Genomic DNA, 24,624 nt, shown 5'->3' on the forward strand with positions numbered 1-24,624 from the left:
AGTTCTTAACCATCGCGCCACTCGGCCGGCCCTGAACCTTTTCAGTTTAATTTAGATATTCGTTTGCTATTTATCCACCAAGCTAGCCAGTACTTCACATTTGTTTTTTAGTGCTATATATTCTTAAGTATAGAAGTCCGGTTTCTTCAACTATGCCAGGACTTTGAAATATACTCGATCATTAGAAAAATCTTATTTTTTATCAAGTAATTCAATTTTAAATACTAGTTTTTATTTAAAGAAACAATAACATAGTATTCAAACTAGGAACCTTTGAAAATATGTTCCACAAATTTACTAAGTGAATTAAAGGAGAATTGATAAAAGATGAATAGCTAGCTCTCTCAGATTTACAAATACAAAAAACTTTACACTGTGGTTGGAAGTCTTGAGTGCAGTAAATCATGTGCTTTTCATGGACCATATCTCACAAATGCAGTTGGACGTAAGATAATCACATATTTACTCCCCACAAGCTGGACAGCTGAAATGTCATATCAGTAATACGTGTCAAAGACATAGTGTTACTTTGCTGCCTGTCTGATTTAAGTTGTTGTGGTCAGCCTGAGGAACCTGTGATATGATAAGATAGTATTCATTAGGTCATGTGGTTTGCAAGTGCCCAATCTTAACTTAGCAGCCTGTGAACACTCAGAATGAGGAAGAGACGGATACTAACCTTGTCTGCTTGGAAGCTTATTTTGTGTTCAGTGACAAAATAGTGTGGGTGTGTGGTTGTATGTGCGTGTTATGTATTTTTTCAATTATTTTTTCATCAGGAGTTAGTTTTAGTGTCTGAAAAAGTGAATACTACAAATGCATTCATCTCATTTTACTTAATACTTCAATCTAAGGCATTAAAATTTTTATTGCAAATATTTTCTGCCTATTTAAGATGAAGCTGTAGACAGTAGCCAACTGTTGCTTTTTCTGTTGAGGGAAAAACTAGATGTTGAAAATTAACATTGTTGGTGGGTTTTTCTTTTTATAGGATCGTCGGGAAAGTCATGACGTATTTTTCAATGCAAAAATGTGTCATGACTTTCCCGACGACCCAATAATTCAATTGAATTTTCTACATGTCCTAAATAAAAAATTATTTATTTTCAAACTGACAATATCTCCACTGGAAACATACCCACAAAAATAGCTATCTGATATATATACGTACAGAGAGAGAGAGAGAGAGTTCACATACAGCATAGTTTACCCATTTAAAGTGTACAGTTCAGTGGTTTTTAGTATATTCACAGAGTTGTGCAACCATCATCACAATCGATTTTTGAATGTTGTTATCACTACAAATTAATCCCATTTCCATTAGCAGTCATTCCTCATTTCCCCCCAGCCCTGGACAACTAATCTACTTTCTATTTCTATAGGTTTCCCTAGTTTAGGCATTTCATTTCAATGGAATTACACGATATGTCATCACCTGTGATTGGTTTCTTCTCCTTAGCCTAATGTTTTCAAAGTCCATCCATGTTGTAGTATGTAGGAGGGTATCAGTACTTCATTCCTTTTTATTGCCTAATAATATCCCATCAATTGGATATACTATAATACATTTTATTTATCTGTGCATCTGTTGACGGACTTTTGAGTTGTTTCTATGTTTTGGCTATTATAAATAATGCTGCTGCAAGTACTGGTGTACAGTTTTCTTTGTGAGCACGCACATGTTTTCATTTGTCTTTGAATATATACTTAGTAGTGGAATTGCTGTGTCATATGGTAACTCTGTGTTTAACCATTTGAGGCACTGCCATATTGTTTTCCAAAGCAGCTGTATCATTGTACATTCCTACCAGCAGTGTATGAGGATTCCAATTTCTCCACATCCTAGTCAATACTTGTTATTATCTCTCTTTTTTATTGTAGCCATCTTAGTAAGTGTGAATGTCATCTCATTTTGGTTTTGAGTTGTATTCTCCTGATAGCTAATGATATTGGGCATCTTTTCAACATGCTTCCGGGCCATTTACAATCTTAGAGAATTACCTATTCAAATCCTTTGCCCATTTAATATTGGGTTATTTGTCTTTTTATAATTGAGTTGTAAGTTTTCTTTATGTATTTTAGGTACAAGTCTCTTATGAGGTAAATGATTTAAAATTTGGTTAAGTGATTAGATGGACTGATAAAACCTATGTTTTAGCTTTAGAGAGGAATAATTCCTCTTAACAGAAGTTAATCCAGATAGAAAAGAAGTATTTCATTTTCACAAGGATATTTTGCTGAAAGTTTGAATTTTTTCAGTGCCTCAGCTAAAGGTTAAATCAAATGAAATGTATGTGACACTTTGATGTAGTGTTAAAAGTTCAGAGTGAAACAAGTATGAAGTGATTTATTTCCTGTAATTGGTCATAAATTTACATAGAACCTCTTATATTCCTAACCTCATCAAGATTGACATTAGAGTACCTTCTAAATAATGTTAATGGTTTCAATTTTATCAAGATGTGTCAGGTGCCAGGAAGAGGACAATGGCAGTTTCATTTTGTTTGACCCAGTGTACTGGATAAATCTAAGTATTCACTATAGAAACACTAAGAGTTCTTTGTGAATTACTTTCATTTCTTCCCCTCGCTCCTTCATTGGTAACAAATGCACAGCATATATTTTTTCAAGTCCAAACTTTCCTTTCCCTCTTTTTCACTTATAAATACGGGTACATATTTTTTTCTTTGCTTCTAAAAATGTGAGTTTTAACTTAACTATTGCACTTTATACATTTAACATAGAATCTATATTTTTTAAAATTTTAAGTGTTTTCGCTGGTTTTTAAAAAATGATTTACTTAGCTTAAAGCCAGAAACATTTTCAGCATTATCTATTTTATATTATTCAGTAAAATTCTTGAACTTTTAAATGATCTTCTAAGTACTGTAGGTCTGAATTTTGGCTCTTGTCTATGTAATGCAATGATCAAAAAGTCATGACCTCCAATTGATCACTTTTATTGGTTTCCTGTTCTGATTCACTGGAAACCTTTTGAGTTGTGTGCTTGTTGTTAGTTTTAATCTTTGTCAGATGCACAATTCAGTTTTTAAAGAAGCTTTTAATTGAGAATAAATTTAGCATATCGTTTCCTATTTATATTTATTTTAAGGTTTGAAAATTGAGAAAACTATTCTGTAAGGCAGCCAATAAAATTACTGAATAAACTCTGGGTGGGGGGAGATAAGGCCTCTAGAACTTAGAAACACAAATCTCCGCAATTATTAGACTGTATGTCCATCTTCCCAAATAAAGTATAATGTATAGTTATTTACATTTTTGTATGTTATACATCACTTACAGAAATGTTACATTTAGCTTTAAAAGCTATATAGCTCTATGTTTTACAGATTGATTATACAAACCTTCATGTACAAATAGGAGCTTTTATAATCTGATATGACTCAGTCTTGGAAACTTACTGCAACTGTTTTGCACTTCACTTGGTATCACATGACTCACTTCAATGGTTTAAACCCTGTCTAGTAGTGATCAAAGTTCATTTGGTTAGGGGATTTTTTTGGTGTGTAGATGATTTTTTTCCACTTTGTTGTGGATTGATTGTCTTTCAAAATACTCAATGCAGTCTTCTTACTCTTTTGAATCTCAGAAAGTGGTAGTTGCCTGTACAGTTCAGCCTCCAGTCACACACGGGGTAAAAATTTTTCACTTGATATAATATGCATAGAAGTACTTTTAACTGTAAAGCATCATGTGAATATAAGGGTTTATTAATTCTGTTACCCCGTCATGTTAAAATTGAGGAAGAATAATTTGTTGTGTCTCTAAAACCAGCTGTAAAAATCAACCCTAACTTTAAGTTACCAGTATTCTCTCATGTGCTGAAAGAAAGCAAACACAGAGGGGACATGGGTCCTCTGTCCACACTGACACTGCTCAGGTGACCAGCTTTTCTTAGCATAGATTTCACTATCACTTATTAAGAAGTTATACTTAAAGTCTATAAATCTCTAAAACTATGACACTTCTCTGTTTTACAAAATAAAATTTTATCTTAATCTTTAGTGGTTTAGCTAAACTAGCAAAAAAATTTTAAATACCTATGTATCCTTAATGATTATGAAGTCCTTCTGGGCTTTTTGAATATTCATCCCTGCAGGTTCTCCCTACTTTAAAATTTAATGATAATTTTATGTGAAATAGCTGTAATAGTTTTTAATGCTCTTTTTTTAGTGTTTGAATTTTTACTATAATGCAGTTAGAAACTGCTGTTTCCTGTCAAAACCTACATTCATCAGACTAAGAACATGACAGTTTCCTGTTTTCTTATTAACTATACTGCATTTTGTGCTATATTCTTTAAAGTTGTATAATATCTTAGCTTATCACTTTCCTTTTCTAATTACTAACTGCTTTCTTAAGTCAGCATTGATTAATATGTACAGAGAAATCCTAAAATCTCATCTCTTTGTTGATAGTGAGAGGTTATGATTTTGTTAACTTTTTTAAGTTGTAATGAGTACGTCAGAATGTCTTAAGTATTGTTTAAACACATTCTACATGTTTTTATTTTTTTTACTCTGTCTCTTAATGCATAACATGATGAAGCAGTCCACATCAGGTAAGAAACAGCACACTATTTGGATCTTTTTATATATATACATATATATATATATATATTAGTGCTCCCATCTAGCTACATATTAATATTCTCATTCAGTATTTACAAGGATGGGATCATCAATACCTGAGGGCTTTTTTTCAAGAATCCTGCCAACTTTTCAGTGTAGTTTATCAACATTTCTTATGTTCTAACTCTTGTCAAGTCAGAATGCTAAGTTCTAGGATACAAAAATGATTAAGAAACAGTCCCCACCATCAGGGGCTAACAGAAGAGGTAGGATGTATGTACAGCAACCAGTCCTTCCATGTTTTTTCCAGACAGTGCTGATTTTAAATCTTTAATTCCAGTGTTAAATCATATAATTTGGAAAAAATTTATCTATCAATAAGACACTCAAATATATATATGTGTGTCAGTCAATAAAATATATTAAAGTATTAATGAAGATATTTATGCCTGTTGATTTATTAAAATGTTATAAAAATTATTGAAAAGTTATTAAAATGCTAACATTTTAAACTATTAATATGAAAATTAAACCAGAAAATAAAAAATGCTTTTAAAAATAAAGGAAGCAGTGTTAATTTTTTTTTTTATGTTATTATTGGATTATTGAGGATTTTGTTCTGGATTATTTGAGGATTTTGTTCTGGTAATTACTTTATTATCAAAATGGCCAAGTTACAAATAAATTTGGAAGCACAGTTGAGAGGTTTTATTGATGACTTTATTCTTGGAATACAACTAAACAAATAACTGAAACTATGAAACTCAGTATGCACAGTAGGAAGTTTATTTTTACATTTATACTCTGCCTTGTTCCCCACATATTTTGAGGGACTTTGCATGAATGCATATAATGCAAAAATAACTTAATATCAGGTTAATTAAACCAAATGAAATTACTGATACTTTCACTTACAAAAATGGCGCTATCATACAGTTCAATCTAATAGTTCAAAGATTTAGTTTTAAGGCAAAATCTAGTAAAATCAGAGTTAATATTATCACACAAAAATGTATATAGTATCAAAGTGGGCCGCATATTTGGTAGCCAGCACAAAGCGGGGAGCATAATATGTTGAAGATGCATGGCATCTAGTAAAAAAACCAAACCAGTTATTCTTTTCCTGTTTCTTAACTTTGAAATAAATTTATTTTATTGGTCCACATATGGGACAGGAAAATGTACTGAACAGGAAAGCGTTAGGCTAATGGCCTAACATCTGAGTAAGAATAATTGTATAATGGACTAAAACAGTGGAGTCCAAACATATAACTTAGTGATTGCCTAGTTAGATCCAAAAGTAAAATTTAGAAATACTAGTGGAATAATGAATAGCAATTGCATATCTTTCGAACAAACTTCCATGGATATTATTTCTTAGGCTATTTATTTAATAGATGTTTTTATTTATTTAAGTATAAATTATATGCAAAAAAATTCACAAATAGTGTCCAACTTGATTAATTATCACAAAAATGAACGTGTCTATTTAGCTACCACCCAGGTCAAGAACTAGAACATTGCCAGCTTTTCAGAAGTCTCTTCATCCTTCCTCCCACTTACTATCTGCTGTCATCTCATCACTGTCCCAAATTCTAACATCACGAATTAGGTCTGCCTGGTTTTTAACTTTACACTAATGAAATCATACAGAATGATTATTTTGTGTTTGGCTTTCTTTGCTAAACACTCAGAGATTTGTCCATGTTGTTCCATGTAGCAGTAATCTAGACAGTCATTCATTTTTGTCACTGTATCTCATTGCATGAATATACCATAATTTAATTATTCATTCTACTGTTTATAAATATTTGGGTTATTTCCATTTGAGATTATTATGAATAAAATTGCTATAAATCCTGTTTTATAAAAAATGTATTTTAAAAAGTTATAAATTGTAGGGCCGGCCGAGCGGCTCAGTTGGTTAAGAGCTCGCTCAAGAGTTTGAGCTCTGAGCAACAGCGGTTTGATGCCCGGCCCGAGCTGAGCTGCCGCTGAGCTGCTAAAAGGTGGCAGGATGTCTTAGCTAAAAAAAAAAAAATTTTTTTTTAAATACAAATTTTTTAATGCGTTGTACTTATTTCTGTTGTTCATATACTTAGCAATGGGATTGCTGGGTGACTGTTATAATTTATTGTTCATACCAGGACACTTTTGAGAATGAAAATATGGTATTATTAAAAATACACTGAATAAAAAAATAAATAAATAACACTGTGACAACAATCTTATTTGTCCCAAGAAAACTGTAATGTATGGTTATTCTAGGTATAGGGTATGTAGATATTCAACTTCAGTAAATAACCCCCATCCATTTTCGAAAGTACTTTTACCAATTTACACTCCCACCACCACTGTACTATTCCACATTTCGCTAACATGATTGGATAGCTGAAAAGTCAGTGTTGTATTGTCTAATAAGAACCTGAAAGAAGGTAAGGCAAAATTTCTCTTGCAAAAATTAAGGAATTTATGGTACAGCACTTTGAAAAGTAGTTTGGCAATATCTGTTAGAGCTTAACAGCCATATTCTCTATGACCCAGCAATGACACTTCTAGGTATTTACTCAAGAGAAATGAGTGCTGATATTCACACAAAAAAAACATACTTAAGAATAGCAAGCAACATTATATGTAATAGGCTGGAGACAACCCAAAGGGCCATTAACAGTAGAATGGATAAATTATGATATATTCACATAATGGAATATTGCACCACACAGAAAAAGAGTGAACTACTGCTATACATGTCAATGTGGGTGAATCTCACAGACGTAATGCTGAATAACAGGAGACAGAAATGAATACATACCAAATTGTTCTTTGTCCTGTTAAGTCCAAGTACAGGCAGAAAAAAATATATTCTGTGGTGATGCATATTAGAATACTTTTGAGGGAATGCAAGGTCGTTACTGGTAGGAGAGAGGGCACAAGGATAGCTTCCTGGGGTGTGGAAACCCTCTGTATCTTCATCTAGGTGGTGGTTCCATGGCAAATACATAAGTAAAAATGTATCAACCTGTACACTTAAAGTATGTGTGCTTTACTTTGCTTTATCTTTTTAAAAAACATGAGCCTGTACATTGTCTTGTAACAGACATACTCTCAAAATTTTCTGAAGCAGTTTTGACATTGCGGCCATAGAAAAATACCACAGAACATCTCATTTTTATTAATTGATAGACTTCATTTTGAAGAATAGTCTTAGGTTTACAGAAAAATTGAACAGAAGGTGCAGAGATACACATTCCCAGTGCCTTCCCCTAGTTTCGCGTTATTAGCATCTTGTATTAGTGTCATACGGAAGTTACAACTAATGAGCCAATATTGATATTTTATTAACTAAAGTGCATATTGACATTAGGTTTCACTCTCTGTGGTGTACATTCTGTAGGTTTTTACATATGTATAATGACATGTAACTAGCATTACAGCATCATGTAAAATAGCTGTACTGCCTAGCAGTCCCCTGTGTTCCATCTATTCATTCCTCCTTCTCTGCCTTTGAACCTCTGGCAACCACTGGTGTACTTATTGTCTCTATAATTTTGCCTTTTCCAAATGTCATGTAGTTGGAATCATACAGTATGTAGCCTTTTCAGATTGACTTCTTTGACTTAGCAATATGCATTTAAGATTCTTCCATGTCACTCCCACTCACACTCCCAACCCCCCTAGCAGCCTAATATTAAACTGCTTAACAATTCCCCATACCTACCATGCTCTCTTTGAGCACATGCTTCATCTGTAATGGGGCTTTTCAGATGTGTGACACCCTATGATACTTTTTAACCAGAATAATAATTGGTATAGACTCAGTCATTTGGAGAGAAACCAGGACCCTACTCAAAGACCTGGAAAGGGCTCCACTCTTAAGAAGGGTATATTAGAGAGAGAGAGAGAGAGAGAGAGAGAGAGAGAGAGAGAGAGAGAGTGTGTGTGTGTGTGTGTGTGTGTGTTTTAAAGCGCCTGAGTTTCCCTAGAGATGGCCTTTGAGACCAGTCTGAAACTGGAGCATAATTACAGTAAAACTTTTCTACGATTCTAAACTTTCTACTGAGAGAGCCCAAATCTGACAGAGGCAGTAGACTGACTCTAACAGTACCACTGTCTGATGAGCTAATCATGGGGAATGTTTTTTGAAATGTTGGCAGTAGTACCTAGTCTTTTTTTTTTTTTTCAGTTTTGCAGGATGTTTATTAAGGAGTCCTCTGAGGAAGGGAGAATAGTGTTGGAAGGGGTACCTAATCATTTTTACTACTTGAAATTCCAAACAAAATTTTTAGATTTAAAATTAAGATTTTTTATTTTATATAGCAAATATTGAGCCTAAAATTAATCTAGACAAGAAACATCAAAGCATATTAGAGACATTTTATCAGCATAGCATTGTCATCAGCACCAATTCTAAATTGAATCGTATCTTACTTTACAAAATACCTCCTCACGCCACCCACAAATATACACACTCATTTATGGGTGTTTCTATCATATGACAGTTGAGTTGTATTAAGAAGTAGTTTGTTTGTCAAGGCCTGTAAGCTAGAATTATAGCCCTAAGGGTAGACATGTTATTTCTTAAAAGATATAGTCTATCGCCTGGATATAAAACTAATCCTCAGAATAAAATTTGAACTTCAAGGTTGACATTTGATAGGAGGAAGACAAGAGAAGGTTCTGACTCTGTTTTATACACACACATGTTCTTTTACTTGGATATAGACTGAGACGTTGAGATGTCTAAAATTGGATGGTGTTCCCTCGGTGATGAAGCCCATGAAAACATTACCCCATGGCACCTGCCCATTAAACTAGAAGGTGAAGGTGTCTGTAAACCCCAAAGAAAGGGTCATATTTTAAAATTTACTAACCTCATGTGGTTCTTTGCACCTTTTTTTTCCCTAGTTGGTTTGTGTGTCTATATTTAGGCCATTGTATTTTTAAAAGATGACAATGACCTGTGTGATGATGGCAGTGATAAATTAACAAGAAATCTTTAAGTCCAAATTTACCTGTACCAAATTTTCTTAATGTGTTCCTAATAGAGTAAATCCCTAAATATGATCTGTTTAGAGAGTGTTTCTCAAAATGTGATCACCCTCTTCAGAATCGCCGAGGATACTTGTTTAAAATACAGATTCCTGAGCCCCACCTGCTGAATCCAAATGTCTAAGAGTAGAGCTCAGGAATATACATTTTTAAAAAATAGTAACCCCAGGGTGATTCTAACACATAACAATATTTATTAATTATTAATCTAGAGAATTAGGAAATCAAAAGCATCACCAACGTTCTTAAAGAAATACGGACTCCAGAGCTATTACTTAGTTGACTAGCCAGTGAGCTCGTCTCTCTGGTAGTTGTGGCTCTTCTGGCTGATGTTTGGAAAGCGGCAAATCTAATTAGTACCTAAAACAAGTTACTTTTAAATGTTATAGAAACTGAAAGACATTCATTAGAAGGAAACATTTTATAACACAATAAGTTTGTATTTACTTCATTACATGTTCCTGTTAGGATAAAATAATCTGAAGGACAGTATTAGATTATGTATTATGTTTTTCTAAAAGATTTTCTAGTTCAACAGGCCAAAGTTATTTTAAAATCCTTTTTTAATTTGCTTCCAAATGTTCCAGGGTTGGAGGGCCAGAGTGTTATGTTGAAACAAAAGTGGCCATAAATTGATGATTATTACAGCTAGGTGATGACAACCTAGGAGTCTACTGAAATATTCTCTGTATTTTAAAAAATATTCCATAATAAAAAGTTTCAAACTTTTTATTTATCCAGTTGACAAAAATGGGGGGGAAAGATGTGTAGGGAAACCCAAACTTTTCAGACAGTGTTTTGAGGATATAAATTCCTACCACCTTTCTGGAGGGCAGCTTAAACGTAGACATCAAGGCCCTTAAGAATATTGAAACTTTGCACTATATTTTGTACTTTCGCCTATAAGAAATAATCAGGCTACTCGGCAGAACTGCATGTTCAAAGATTTTTCATGGCAGTGCTATTTATAACAAACAGTGAGGCAAGAGGATTGGTTAAACAGATTATGATAAACATTTCTAAACGAGATACCATATAGCCATTAAAAAGTTATTACACCGAGAAAGTATATAAGATGTTAAGTGAAAAAGCAGGGTATAAAACAATATGTGTAGCAGCCAATCCATTTTTGAAAAGCACATAAGATTAGAAAAATCATCTTGAAAGATATATTAAAATAGATTACCTCAGGATTGTGAAATAGCTTTATTTTCTGAACTGCTTTATTTCACATGTTGCTTATGTAGTTAGTTAGTACATGACAAAACTAGAATTATATTGAAGACAGTTTTTTGACAGTCATACAGTAGCTTTTTATGCCTTTAAGGTCTCTGTGAAAATGCCCATAAAAAAAGAAGTACAAGAAATCATTGATAATTTTGTGACAATATTTATTTATGATTTTGCATCAGTCTTTGATGTTGTTCAGTAATTGGAGATGCTGCTTCTAAAACAAAAAGAAAATTGGGAGACCTGCTTGTCCGTACAACCTTGACTTAATATAGTTAAGTTAAAAATTAGAGCTGGTAACAGTAAATTCTTAGTACTGGCTACCTGTGAGGAATGGAGCTAAGGAAGCAAGGAAGGACTTCCCATTTTTAACTTTATACCTTTTTTATTACTGAATTTTAGATGAAACATTTTTGGAAGTGTTATTAATTTTTAAAAATTTTAGTTATTGTGGACATAATTTGAAGAGTCAAAGAGTAGTTAAAAAGCTTTTGCAAAACACCTACCTTAGACATGGCTTTTGCAGTTTCTTGGAGGCCTGTTTTCAACTTTTAACTGTTAATTCTTGATTTTTCCACTTTAGGGATAATCTATTGGCATCTTTACATGGGGAACTGATTTATCCCTTTTTCACTCTCCTCATCCTTACCATGAACACACAAACTTTTTGTCCCTCCATCTTACTAATATAATACAGGCATACCTTGGAGATACTGCTGGTTCAATTCTAAGCCACCACAATATAGCAAGTCACATGACTTCTTTGGTTCCCACTGCATATAAAAGTTATATTTACACTATATTGTACTTTATCGAGTGTGCAATAACATTATGTCTAAAAAATGTACATACTTGAGTTTAAAAAGACTTCATTGCTAAACATTCTTAACCATCTGATACTTCACCAAGTCATATCCTTTTTGCTGGTGGAGGGTCTTACCTTGATGTTGATGGCTGCTGACTGAGCAGGCTAGTGGTTGCCAAAGGTTGGGGTGGCTGTGGCAATTTCTTAAAATGAGACAACACGTTTGCCACATCAATTAACTCTTCCTTTCATTAACGATTTCTCTGTAGCATGCGATGCTGATAGCATTTTACTCACACTAGAACTTCTTGCAGAATTGGAGTCATTCCTCTCAAACCCTGCCACTGCTTTATCAACTAAGTTTATGTAGTATTCAAAATCGTTTGCTGTCATTTCAGTAATCTTCACAGCATTTTCAGGAGTAGATTCCAGCTCAAGAAACCACTTTCTTTGCTCCTCCATAAGAAGCAACTCCTTGTCCATTGAAGTTCTATCATGAGATTTCAGTAATTCAGGCACATCTTCAGGCTCCACTTTCAATTCTAGTTCTCTTGCTATTTCTACCACATCTGCATTTACTTCCTCCACTGAAGCCTTGAACCCCTCAAAGTCATCCATAAGGTTTAGAATTAACTTCTTCCAAACTCCAGTTAATGTTCATGTTTTGACCTCTTTCCACGAATCATGAATGTTGTTAATGGCATCTAGAATGATGAATCCTTTCCAGAAGGTTTTAAATTTACTTTGCCCAGATCTGTCAGTGGAGTCACTATGTATAGCAGCCATAGCCTCATGAAATGTGTTTCTTCAATAAGACTTGAACAGCAAAATTCCTCCTTAATCCATGGGCTGCAGATGGATGTTGTGTTAGCAGGCATGAAAACATTATAATCTCATTGTATATCTCTATCAGAACTCTTAGGTGACTAGGTGTACTGTCAATGAGCAGTAATATTTTGAAAGGTGGTTTGTTTGTTTGTTTCCATAAGCACAGGCAGAGTAGATTCAGCATAATTCTTAAATGCCCTAGGATTTTCAGAATGGTAAATGAGCATTGGCTTCAACTTAAAGTCACCAGCTGCATTAGCCCCTAACAAGAGAGTCAGCCTGTCCTTTGAAGCATTGAAGCCAGACTTTGACATCTCTCTCAAGCTATGAAAGTCCTTCCTGCATGGCATCTTCTTCCAACATAAGCTGTATTGTCTACATGGAAAATCTGTTGTTTATGTAGCCACCTTCATTAATTCTCTTAGCTAGATCTTCTGGAATACTTGCTGCAGCTTCTAATACTTCCGCACTTGTAGCTTTACCTTGCACTTTTGTATTATAGAGATTGTTTATTTCCTTAAGCCTCATAAACCAACCTCTGCTAGCTTCAAACTTTTCTTCTATAGCTTCCTCACCTTTCTCACCCTCCATAGAATTGAAGAGAGTTAGGGCTTTGCTCTGGATTAGGCTTTGACTTAAGGGAATGTTGTGGCTGGTTTGATCTTTCCAGACTACTAAAATTTTCTCCATATCAGCAACGAGGCTGTTTCACTTTCTTATCCAGCGTTCACTGGAGTAGCACTTTTAATTTCCTTCAAGAACATTTCCTTTGCATTCCCAGCTCAGCTAATTCTTTGGTGTAAGAGGCCTAGCTTTAGAACTGTGTCAGCTTTTAACACGCTTTCCTCACTAAGCTTAATCATTTCAAGCTTTTGATTTAAAGTCAGAGCTGTGCGACTCTTCCTTTTGCTTGAATACTTAGAGGCCATTGTAGCGTTATTAAATGGCCTAAGTTCAATATCGTTGTGTCTCAGGGAGGCCCGAGGAGGTGGGTGGGGGACGACCAGTCAGTGGAGCACTCAGAACACACACAACATTTATCAATTAAATTCGCTGTCTTATATGGGCATGATTTATGGTGCCCCAAAACAATTACATTAGTAACATCAAAGACCACTGATCACACATAACGAATATATAACAATAATATAGTCATGCGTTGCTTAACAACAGGGATACCTTCTCAGAAATGTGTCATCAGGCAGTTTGTCATTGTGCGAACATCATAGAGCGCACTTACATAAACCTAGGTGATACAGCCTACTACACACCTAGGCTGCATGGTATAGCCTATTGCTCCTAGGCTACAAGCCTGTACAGCATGTTACTGTACTGAATACTGTAGGCAATTGTAACATAATGGTAAGTATTTGTATATCTTAACATATCTAAACAAAAGCAACAGTAAAGATACAATATAAAAGTTAAAAATTGGCACACCTGTATAGTACCATGAATGGAGCTTGCAGGACTGGAAGTTGTTCTGAGGGAGTTAGTGAGTGAATATGGAGGCCTAGGACATTGCTGTACACTATGGTAGACTTCACAAACAGTGTACACCAGCATTACCACAAATAAATGAGTAATGCATTGTGCTACTAGGTTACAGTGGCTACAGTATCACTAGGTGATAGGAATTTTTCAGCTCCATTATCTTACGGGACCACCGTTCATATGCAGTCCGTCATTGCAGCACATAATTGTAATGAAAAAGTTTGAAATGTTGCAAGAATTACCAAAATGTGAAACAGACACAAGTGAGCAAATACTGTTGGAAAAATGATGCCAACAGCCTTGCTCAGTGCAGTTGTCACAGCCTTCCGTTTGTAAAACAGGCCGTGTTTGGGGAGTGCAGCAAAGCAAAGCACAATAAAATGAGTTATGCCTATATAATGATTTTGGTTATATTAGTATTAGCAGGGCTGGCCGAGTGGCTCAGTTGGTTAAGAGCTCGCTCAAGAGTACAAGCTCTGAGCAACAGGGTCGCCGGTTCAATTCCCAGCCTGAGCTGAGCTGCCACTGAGCTGCCAACAGGTGTCAGGATGGCTCAGCTAAAAAAAAAAACCAAAAACCATTAGTATTAGCAATCATCATCATTAGTTTACATTTCCGTCATTAGGTCTCTATAAATTCACAGTGGAACATCAAGCATATGGGTTCTTTTTTTTTTAAGATTTTATGGGGAATCTGGGAGGGGAAAAGACAAGTTGCTGTCCTTTTGTTCTTCAGTCTAGTTGTGGAGGACGTTGCTTCACTGGCCCATGTTGGTATTATCATTGCGCTCTTCCCAGGTGAGGCAGATTGGTCACTGGCCTCTGGACAGCTGCTCACAGCAGCTCAAAGCAGCTCACCCCGGCTGCCGCCCCTCATGCTGGCTGCTGGCCACTCATGGTAGCTTATGGCAGCCCACTTCAGCAGGGGCTGCAGCCTATGCCATCACGGGCGACTCACTGCAGCCCAGCTCCAGATCGAGCTATTGTTCACCATCTTAGCTATAGAGGGCAGTGTCACTGGCCCTCATGTGGGATCTGAACCAGGGCCCTGCTGCTTAGTGCTGGCGTCCCAAGCCAGATCTTAACCAATGCGCCACTAGGCCAGCCCCATGTATACAGGTTCTTAAGTATGCAACTTCTCAGGCCTCTCCTCTGGAGTGGAAGCCAAAGACAGGCCTGCAAGGTCTCATTTTTCACAAGTTTCCAAGATGGTCTCATCAGGGAAGTTTTTTGTGTGTGTTTTTTTTGGGGGGAGGGGGATAATTTGTTTTTCTGAGTCGTTTATTTTAAACATCTTTATTAAAATATAATTTACATATGAAGTTCTTCCATTTTAAGTGTAAAATTCAGTGGCTTTTAGTGTATTTTCAGAGTTGTGCAGCCATAACTACAGTCTAGTTTTTGGAATATTTATGTCACTCCAGAAAGAAACCTCATGTCCTTTTTTTTTTTTAAATTTTTTTTTTGAATTGGGGGAATTGGGGGATGGGAACAGCGCTGGGGAATTGTAGGAAGGGGAACAGACAAGTTGCTGTCCTTTTTTTGTTGTTGTTCTTCAGTCTAGTTGTGGAGAACGTTGCTCCACTGGCCTGCCCAAGTTGGCACCATCATTGCGCTCTTCCCGGATGAGGCAGATCAGTTACCGGCTTCTGGTCACTGGCTGCTGGCCCCTCACGCTGGCTGCTGGCTACACACGGTAGCCCATGGCAACCCACTGCAGCAGGGGCTGCAGCCTACACCGCCGCAGGTGGCGACTCACAGCAGCCCAGCTCCAGGTTGAACTGTTGTTCAGCATCTTAGCTGTAGAGGGCAGTGTCACTGGCCCTCATATGTGGGATCCAAACCGGGGCCTTCTGGCGTCCCAAGCCAGCTCTTAACCAATGTGCCACTCAGCTGGTCCCTCATGTCCATTTTTTAATCACCCCCTTTCTCCTCCCTTCTATGTCAGTCCTATACAGCCACTAATCTTCTTTCTGTCTCTATAGACTTGCCTATTCTGGACATTTCCTATAAATGGAATCATGCAACATGTCATCTTTTGTATCTGGCTTCTTTGACTGGCCTTAATGTTTTTGAGGTTCATCCATGCGTCCGTACTTCATTCCTTTTTATTGCCAAATAGCATTCAATTGTAAGGAAACAATGTCTTAACATGATTATTTTACCTGATACACTTATTCAAATGATTGTCATAGTTTTTTTCATTTTCTCTTATGGTGTATTTTCTTCTGTGTAACTTTCCTCTAGTACCATGTGAATCCCCTGTTAATGTTAATCTCTTCTGTTCATACAATTTCGTTGTACTATTAATTTCACCTTCTTGAAGAAACCTTTCCTTTGACGCGCTCCAGTCTACTTCAGTGAGGACTGGATGCCTCTAGGCCTCCAGCGCAGCTATTATCACAGAAACGTTTTTCATCATCTTAGGGATTCCTTTTGCCTCACTTTTGTATTGGACTTCCTTTTTCCTGTATCAAAAACAAGATGTCTTCTTCTTTCTTGACGTACTTCAGTTTGGTGGTACTTATATCTTCTGGGGGAAAAAGAAAAGAAATAATTCATGGGAGATAAACTGAAAAGGTTTTATCTCATTTCAGTTCTTGTGATTGACCCAAAAGAGGTTGTTTTTTTAAGTCCTTGCAGCTTTTAACTCATATTTTAGCCTCACACTTGATAGCTTGAATATAAAAAAATTTTTAAGGTAATTATAATTTTTAAAAATGTAGGTTAGAAATTATTTTTTCTCAGAATTTTGAAGGGACTGATCTGTAAGTTGAGAAGTCTGATACCATTCCGATTCTTAATCTTTTATATAAAACATGTTTTTGTTTTGGGCTGGATGCTTTATTCTTTTCTTTGTTCCCAGTGTCCTAAAATTTCATTGTGATATACCATGGTATAGGTCTACTTTAATGCATTCTCCTGGATACTTCATAGGCTTTTTCAATCTCAAAACTCATGTCTTTCAGGTCAAAAAATTTTATGTCTAGGGCCGGCCAAGTGGCTCTGTTGGTTAAGAGCTCACTCAAGAGTGTGAGCTCTGAGCAACAGGGTTGCTGGTTCAAGTCCCAGCTGAGCTGAGCTGATGCTGAGCTGCCAACAGGTGGCAGGATGGCTCAGCTAAAAAACAAACAAAAAAATTATACAAAAAAATTTTATGTCTAAGCTCTTTCTTTAGAATATCCTGGGCCGGCCGAGTGGCACGATGGTTAAGAACTGGCTTGGGATGCCAGAGGGTCCCGGTTCGGATCCCACATACGAGGGCCAGTTACACTGCCCTCCACAGCTAAGATGCTGAACAACAGCTCAACCTGGAGCTGGGCTTCCTATGAGTCGCCGGCGACGGCGTGGGCTGCAGTCCCTGTGGCAGTGGATTGCCATGGGCTACCGTGTGTGGCCAGCAGCCAGCGTGAGCGGCCAGCATCCGCAGTGAGCGGCCGTCCAGAAGCCGGCGACTGATCTGCCTCGCCAGAGAAGAGCGCAATGATGGTGCCAACTTGGGCCAGTGAAGCAACATCCTCCACAACTAGACTGAAGAACAAAACGACAGCAACTTGTCTGTTCCCCTTTCCCCAATTCCCCAGCACTGTTCCCATCCCCCCAATTCCCCAATAAAAATCTTAAAAAAAAAAAAAGAATATCCTGTTCTTTTTACATGGATGCAGTATCTTCGGAGAAAATAAATGATTTTTAAAAAATTCTTCTTCTCCCCAGATTGTCTGGTTCCTCTTAGTTGCCCTTTTTCTGGCGCCTCTTAGAGCTTTCCTCAAATGTCTGGTAATATTTGACTCTCTACTCAGACTTTAAGACTGGAGAACTTAAAAAGCTGACAGGAAGCTCTGACTGGCTGGGTAGGGTTTGTTGACTGTGACCACCATTGTAGGGCGATCTAGCTGAGGCGGTTCTTGAGGGCATCCCAAGATTCACCAAAGAATCCCTTTCCTTAAAATCCCAGAGAGTCCTGGTGCCGCTTATTTCCTTGGTGAATCTCAAAAGTACTCCCAGGCACATTCGGTGACTTGAAAACCTATGTCTAATTTCACCTGGGAAAACAATGCTGTTTTGTTTTTTTTCCATGATCTGCATGTATTACTGTCATTTCACCAAGTATTATAGTTGTTGTTGTTAGTGTCATGACACTATTCCTATAGTCTTTAGCCAAAAATTAGAAAAGACAGTGGGCCTCAAAAGGGTATGCTAAAGGATGTGTGTATACTTTCAAGACAGAGAGTTAGTAGCTTTTGTCAGATTCCTGATCCTGTGTTTGACCCAAAAGAGATGTCAAAAGCAAACAAAACATTTCCTAGAGCAGTGGATCATACCCTGGGGTGTGTATTAAAAACTATTCAGCTTTGTTAAATATAGACATTCCTAGACCCTACTGGAGAACATTTCAGGAAAAGACATTTAAACTGACTGCTCCTTACGGGATGGTGGAGTTGGCCCAGAACAGCTTGGTTGTACTGCTGAAAGATGGTATCCATTTGTATGTACCAGACACACACAGGCAGATGTTCGTAGTTGAGAAGAACTTTTGTCCTGAGTAATTAAAGAGTTCCATTTCGAGCAAATCAACTCCTTTCTGACTCAGCCCCATTTAGTTGGAACAGAGGATATACCACAGTGATTATCAAACTGGGTCTAAATTTCCTGGAGATCCTTGTAAAAAATGTAGATTCTGGGGTTTCACTCTTGCTATTTTGACTCCTTTGGTCTGGGGAGCAAGTCTACATTTTTAATAGGCATCCTCTGTTATCCTGATGCAGGTGATCAGTGGACCATATTTTGAGATATGCTAATCTAAGTTTGCTACTCATAATATCCTTGAGAGCTTTAGTGAGGGAGTTGGGTTGAGAAGGTTGATTTTCTCCTTTTTGTTATTGTTTATTGCTATTGTTTGTTATTAGCTCCTAAAAGTCTAGTCATAGGGATAAACAGTATAGCGCTTAGATCCAGGCAACCAAGACTTTGCACTTTACAGAGCCCAGCTCTGGGCTTCTTCCAGCCAAACCCCTCTTCTCAGGACGCTGAGTCCCAGAGGATATCCCCACCTGAAAAGTCCAGCCCCTTTTGGACTACACTCTGGATACTCAGTACCTGGAATTCCTTGCCCAGTGTCCTCTTTCAGGGCCTGGACAGGCCTTCCCACTCTCAGAACCAATGTGCACACCCCTAGGTCCTGGGCAGAACTAAGGGATAGCTTCAGGTTTACCAAATAGTCCCTTACCTTCACTGTTTCTTCTGTCCACCAGAAAATTCCTCTGTGCCTTTGCTATTCTATATTAGCAGTTCTCAAATAAAGACGCGTTAAGTGTTTCTCCTTTGACATTGAGGAAATGACTCCTCAACTTATATAGCTAGTTGTATATAAACTTGAGGCCACTTATTAACATCTGATATAAGGCTACAGTGTTTTAATTGCAATGAGTGTTGTTAGAGCAGAGGAAAGCTACAGCTTTCCAAACAACTGGGAAGTTGTGGTTCCTCTGCCATACTCCTCCTTTATAACAGCCAGGAAGAAGGAAGGCACGTGCTCCATGTTATTGCTTCAAAAGGGTCTGGGGAAAAGAGAGAAAGGAAGAGATTAACTGACATAATTTAACACTCGGAGCTGTAAATCATGTGTTGCAATGCGCTGATAGGATGTTGCATCAGAAGGCGGCAGTTGTAATGCAGAGGGTATCACAACCACGGGGAGGTCTGCGTGCTGCTTGTGCCCTTTCCATAAAGGTTCAACTCCAAGTTTATATCCCTTCTGCTCTGCCGAGGAGAAAGGTGTTATTTCAGTCACACTGTATCTCCCTATAATTTGGTTCTCTTGGCCTAGGGCACAGGAGTTTCTTTATGGTTGAAAGTTTGCCCGAGGCAGACACCACTGTACTGGGTCCCAGCATCCCTCTTATTTCCTGTTGTCACATACCAGCAGGGAAGTGCTAAGGTTTCTTCACATCTTCCTGGAAGTCTGTAGGGAAAGCTGGGAGGTGTATGGCAAAGCTGTAATGTCTTTACTCTCAGAACCGTTAGTTTTGAAAGTGTATGTAATATTTCCTGAACATTTCACATTGCCTTTATCAAGATTTGAAAAATAGTAAGTGACTAGGAATTGGTCCCTTAGAAACAACATTGAAGGTTGATAGTAATGGTAAGAGTAGGAGATATGGAGTATATTTCAGCAAAATTCTTGATAGTCAAGGTAGATTTTGGTAGTTCATTGTTTTTTATTGTGGTTTTGGATTTTTTTTAACTCTTCTTTATTCTAAGATAAAATTCATTGTGTATTAGAGAAATTAAACAAGTGACAATATCAAAATTACTGTTTATATCTAGAAAATAAATTCTTGAGGATAGGGCTGGTATCTTAATTACATGGTAGTGGGAGTAGTTGCCTGCATGCGAGTGGATTCTGAAGGAACTTAGGCGAAGAAGTGACTGATAATAAAATAATCACCTTAACTTCTGATCAAAATAGTTTCGGAGAATGTGGTTTGGATATGTGACAACACTGGGTTTCTCAGTACTGAACTCTAGAGTTCATCAGACTTACCTACCTAGTAATAGGAGCATTTGATCTCCACAGCCCTTCCCACATGAGGGACTGGCCTTGTAAAACTCCAGGGATACAGGAACAGAGCCTGGTTCCCAAAGATGGAAAGGGAAAAGAGTTGAGCAAGTACATGCCATTCCTGTCCCCTACTCCATCGCGAGAGAAGTCGCTCCTTCTCCCTGGGGAGCAGTAGGAGAAAGAAGGCAAAAGTGTTACATGATACTGGCATTCCCCCCACGCAGAAGGAAATGTTATCAGTGGAAAGCATTCCTGCCCTGAGTGATAGTGGTGTAGCGGTTTTTAGGATATAGAAGAATGGAGACTCAGCAAATTTTAATGATTTGTAAATCATTTTCATCACTCACTGAATTATGGAGACATGCTCTCAAGACAGTGTGTGTAATAGTTCAGAGTGTGATCTTTAAGTCCATTCTTCTAGAGATGCACACTGAAATACGAGGCGTGATCACAAAATATGGTGAATGTTTAAATAAAAAAATATTTATTATATTTAGTAAAAGACACATTACCATTAATCCCTCTCAAAATATTCCCTCTCACTTCAAACACCATTATCTCATCGTTCTTGCCACTTTCTGAGCAGTTCTGGAAGTCCTCTTTTGTGAGTGTCTTTAGTTGTGCTGTCCTGGCTGCCTCGATGTCCTGAATCGATTCAAACCATTTACTTTTCATGGTCATTTTGACTTTGGGGAAGAGCCCGAAGTTGCACAGTGCCAGATCTGGTGAATAAGGTGGATGAGGACACACCATAATGTTTTTATTTGACAGAAATTGCTGTACCAGAAGTGATGTGTGTCATGGATCCTTTCTGTTAAGATCAACAAATACGGTGAATACTGCTGCTGAGTGCCATCCAATGGAAAGGCAGGGATCTTCAAGATGGGAAGCGGCACATCATACCTTAGTAATAGTGTGTGACCAGTTTCTACTTGTTCGGTGCAATCAGTTGGATGTGAGCTACAATTGAGAGAAGGTGTATTTTAAAGTGTGCCATAAATCATGGGTCACAAACAATGCATTAACATGAAATGGGCAAACAGCTTCATCCTCCATCATAACAACGTTTCGTGTCACATATTGCTTCGGGTATACGGCAATAAAAACATTACGGTGTGTCCTCACCTATACCTTATTCACCAGATCTGGCACCGTAAGACTTCTGGCTCTTCCCCAAAGTCAAAATGACCATGAAAGGTAAATGTTTTGAATCGATTCAGGACATCAAGGCAGCCATGTCAGTGCAACTAAAGACACTCACAAAAGAGGACTTCCAGAACTACTTCAGAAAGTGGCAAGAACGATGACATAAGTGTGTTCAAAGCAAGGGGGAGTATTTTGAGGGGGATTAATAGCAATGTGTCTTTTACTGTAATAATTTTTTTTTAATTTAAACATTCACTGTATTGTTTGATCACACATCGTATTTATACTTGAAGTGACAGGATGTCTGAGATTTACCTGAAAATAATCCAGGGGCTGGAGAGGTGTAATGTAACACTATTATCCCTGCTGTGTTAGTTGTTGAAATTAGGTGATGGGTGTACATTGGGTTCATTATATTATCTCTAGTAAAATGAAGGTTCAGTTTGAATCTAAACTTTACTATTAGTCATGTGTCCTCAGCAATGTTGCTCTGCCTGCGTCTCTATTTCCTAATCTTTGAAATGAAGATAAGAAAATCTACCATATAGGACTGCTGTGATGATTCAATTAAAATAACAAGTTATGTGCCCATAACACACAGGAGTCACTCAAAAACTGATAGTCACTATTGTATCTATAAATGGATAAAGATTAGGGTGTTGTCTTCATGAAATGTTTGCTTTCTTGGGGGCAGGGATGGGGAATGTATTGTTTCCCCCAGTTGAGTATATTAACTTTGATTTTGTTTTGACAGCTCAGGTGCCTAAAAGGCCAGAGGGGCTTCTCAGGCCAACCCCCTTTTGATGGGATCCACATTGTCAACCATTTAATAGGAGATGACGAATCATTCCATTCCTCTGATGAAGATTTTCTAGATAATTCCTTACGGGAGAGTGGCGTTGGTTTTCCTTTGCACAGAAAATCTGGCCCCATGTCTTTGGACCCCGCTGTGGCAGATGGTAGTGAAAGCGAAACAGAAGACAGTGTGCTGGAGCCCAGAGACAGCGATCGAGTGGCTCAAAAGGAGCGACCCCCAAGAAGAAAAGAGTCATACTCAACCACTGTCTGACCATCACTGTGAACTAGACTGTGGATTTTTTTAAGGGATCAGTTATCATATGATTATTAAGGGTTTTTGGAACATATCTGTTTCATATGTACATATATATATTTTTTTCAATCTTATCTGCCTTTTTATCTTTGCCAAATCTTCACCACTGACTTACCATTGCCATAAAGTAGACTGGAATATGGTTAATGGGAAAAATAAGGTTCTAACAGTATTACTGAATGTTAGTGTTTCTTGTTTAGAAAATGCAATTATATCTATATATTGGAACCATTTGAAGTTCAAAACTATGGAAAATTGAATTGTCTTCAGACAAAACTGCTCTTGTGCAATATTTTATGCTCAGTAAACAAATTGTATATTTATGTTTATCAGTTTGTTTTCAGGGCAGCTGTCTACAGACATTTGACCAAGACTTACATTTGATTTATCTTGTGTTTTTGAGCTAGGGGTATTTTTGTTTTCAATTAAAATAACTGCTTTATTAGTGGGCCACTGAAAGTTCCCAAACACAGTGTTTTTTTCCATTTAACTTTATAAATACAAATTAATGGTTATCTAGCTTGAGAGTTTTAAGTTTTGTTTGAATTTCTAATTTTTATGTGCATATGATACTTCCAATATATTGCTTACCAGTCAGAGCAGTAGGTTAACTACAAATATATTGTCTTTTTGTACATAATTTATAAATCTCCATCACCTGACATTGAACATCATTTTATATGGAGACTGTACATGTTGCAAAATGACTGCCTTTGGCAGTTCTAACAGGACTTCTGTAAATATAGATTCAAATTGAAAATAAAACCAAACACTAATATTTTAATAGCTTTAGTATTTTGCTTAGCATTCAACACTAGCAAATTCATAACTTAACTGATAACTTGTTCAGAAACACTATTGGTGAAATATTTTACTTCGTGTGTATGTAACTAATAAATTTTCCATAAAGAGGTTATGGCACACATTACTTAGTGCTAATATTCTACTTAGTATAATTGAAGCAGTGGACTGAAGTCCAAGATATACAACAGTTACATCTGCAAATAATCTATGAACATTATCTTCAGATTCTCTAGTTACTAATCTGTAGATAAAGCCATAAGAATTCTTTCCTACCAGTTCTTCCTTTTTTATCATCTAGACTATTTTTCCTAGAAAACTGAATGCCTATCACTGATAAGTTGGAGGAAACATCGAAATTATACTTGCGCTATGGGAAGATAACAAGAATGTGTTGACAGGATGCTTCCCACTCTCGTTTTCATCAGCAGCCTATGGAAAAAAATAGCCTTCGAGGATAAGAGGGGAAAGTAGAATTCAGTATATACAGAGGTACAGTTTTGCACAATGTACTGCATGCAGAAAAAAAAATGTTGTGAATGAATGGTGTAAGAGATAAATACAGTTTACTGTCTAAAACCAGGAGTTAAACCTTATGGTGTCTCCATGGACTAGGCTTTTCCAGAAAGCCCTTTGTAGCTCTTTGCTTGAGAAACAAAATTGAAAACATGCCTGCTGTGTCCATAACACCAGGCTAAATTCTACTGGTTAAGTAATTTACCTGTGGTCACAAGTTAGTAAGTAATAGCCAAGATTTTCATTCAGATCTCTCTGACACCAAAGCATTTGAAAAGGTTCAGCTAATGAATTTCTCAATTCCCTGCCTTGCTAACAATTAATGTGATTTCATAGATTTGATTTAAATGTGTTTCCTGAATATATATATATAGATATAGATAGATATATATAGATATCTATATCTATGTATAGATATATAACTATCAACACTCATAAGCTCTACACAGCTTATGAATTAGATACTCCTAGAATTCTCTGACTGGTGCTTT

The 24,624-nt window shown here is 36.9% G+C and overlaps 1 protein-coding gene across 3 annotated transcripts in view; it reads left to right on the plus strand.

The window, feature by feature from the left end:
• Window positions 1-23,728, plus strand: part of EVI5 (ecotropic viral integration site 5) — a 47,790-nt gene extending 24,062 nt beyond the window's left edge. Inside the window, exons 2-3 of one of the 3 annotated variants that reach the window (XM_019626997.1) lie at window positions 4,570-4,582; window positions 22,460-23,728. In XM_019626997.1, coding sequence (XP_019482542.1) covers window positions 4,570-4,582; window positions 22,460-22,774 — 328 coding nt within the window. In that variant the 3' untranslated portion in view covers window positions 22,775-23,728. The remainder of the gene's footprint in view (window positions 1-4,569; window positions 4,583-22,459) is intronic. The other 2 variants (XM_019626998.1, XR_002122188.1) reach the window with 2 other exon arrangements.
• The last annotated feature ends 896 nt before the right edge of the window (window positions 23,729-24,624 follow it).

The sequence above is a fragment of the Hipposideros armiger genome, unplaced genomic scaffold (assembly GCF_001890085.2).
Source record: "Hipposideros armiger isolate ML-2016 unplaced genomic scaffold, ASM189008v1 scaffold_696, whole genome shotgun sequence".
In the NCBI taxonomy this organism is placed as follows: domain Eukaryota; kingdom Metazoa; phylum Chordata; class Mammalia; order Chiroptera; family Hipposideridae; genus Hipposideros; species Hipposideros armiger.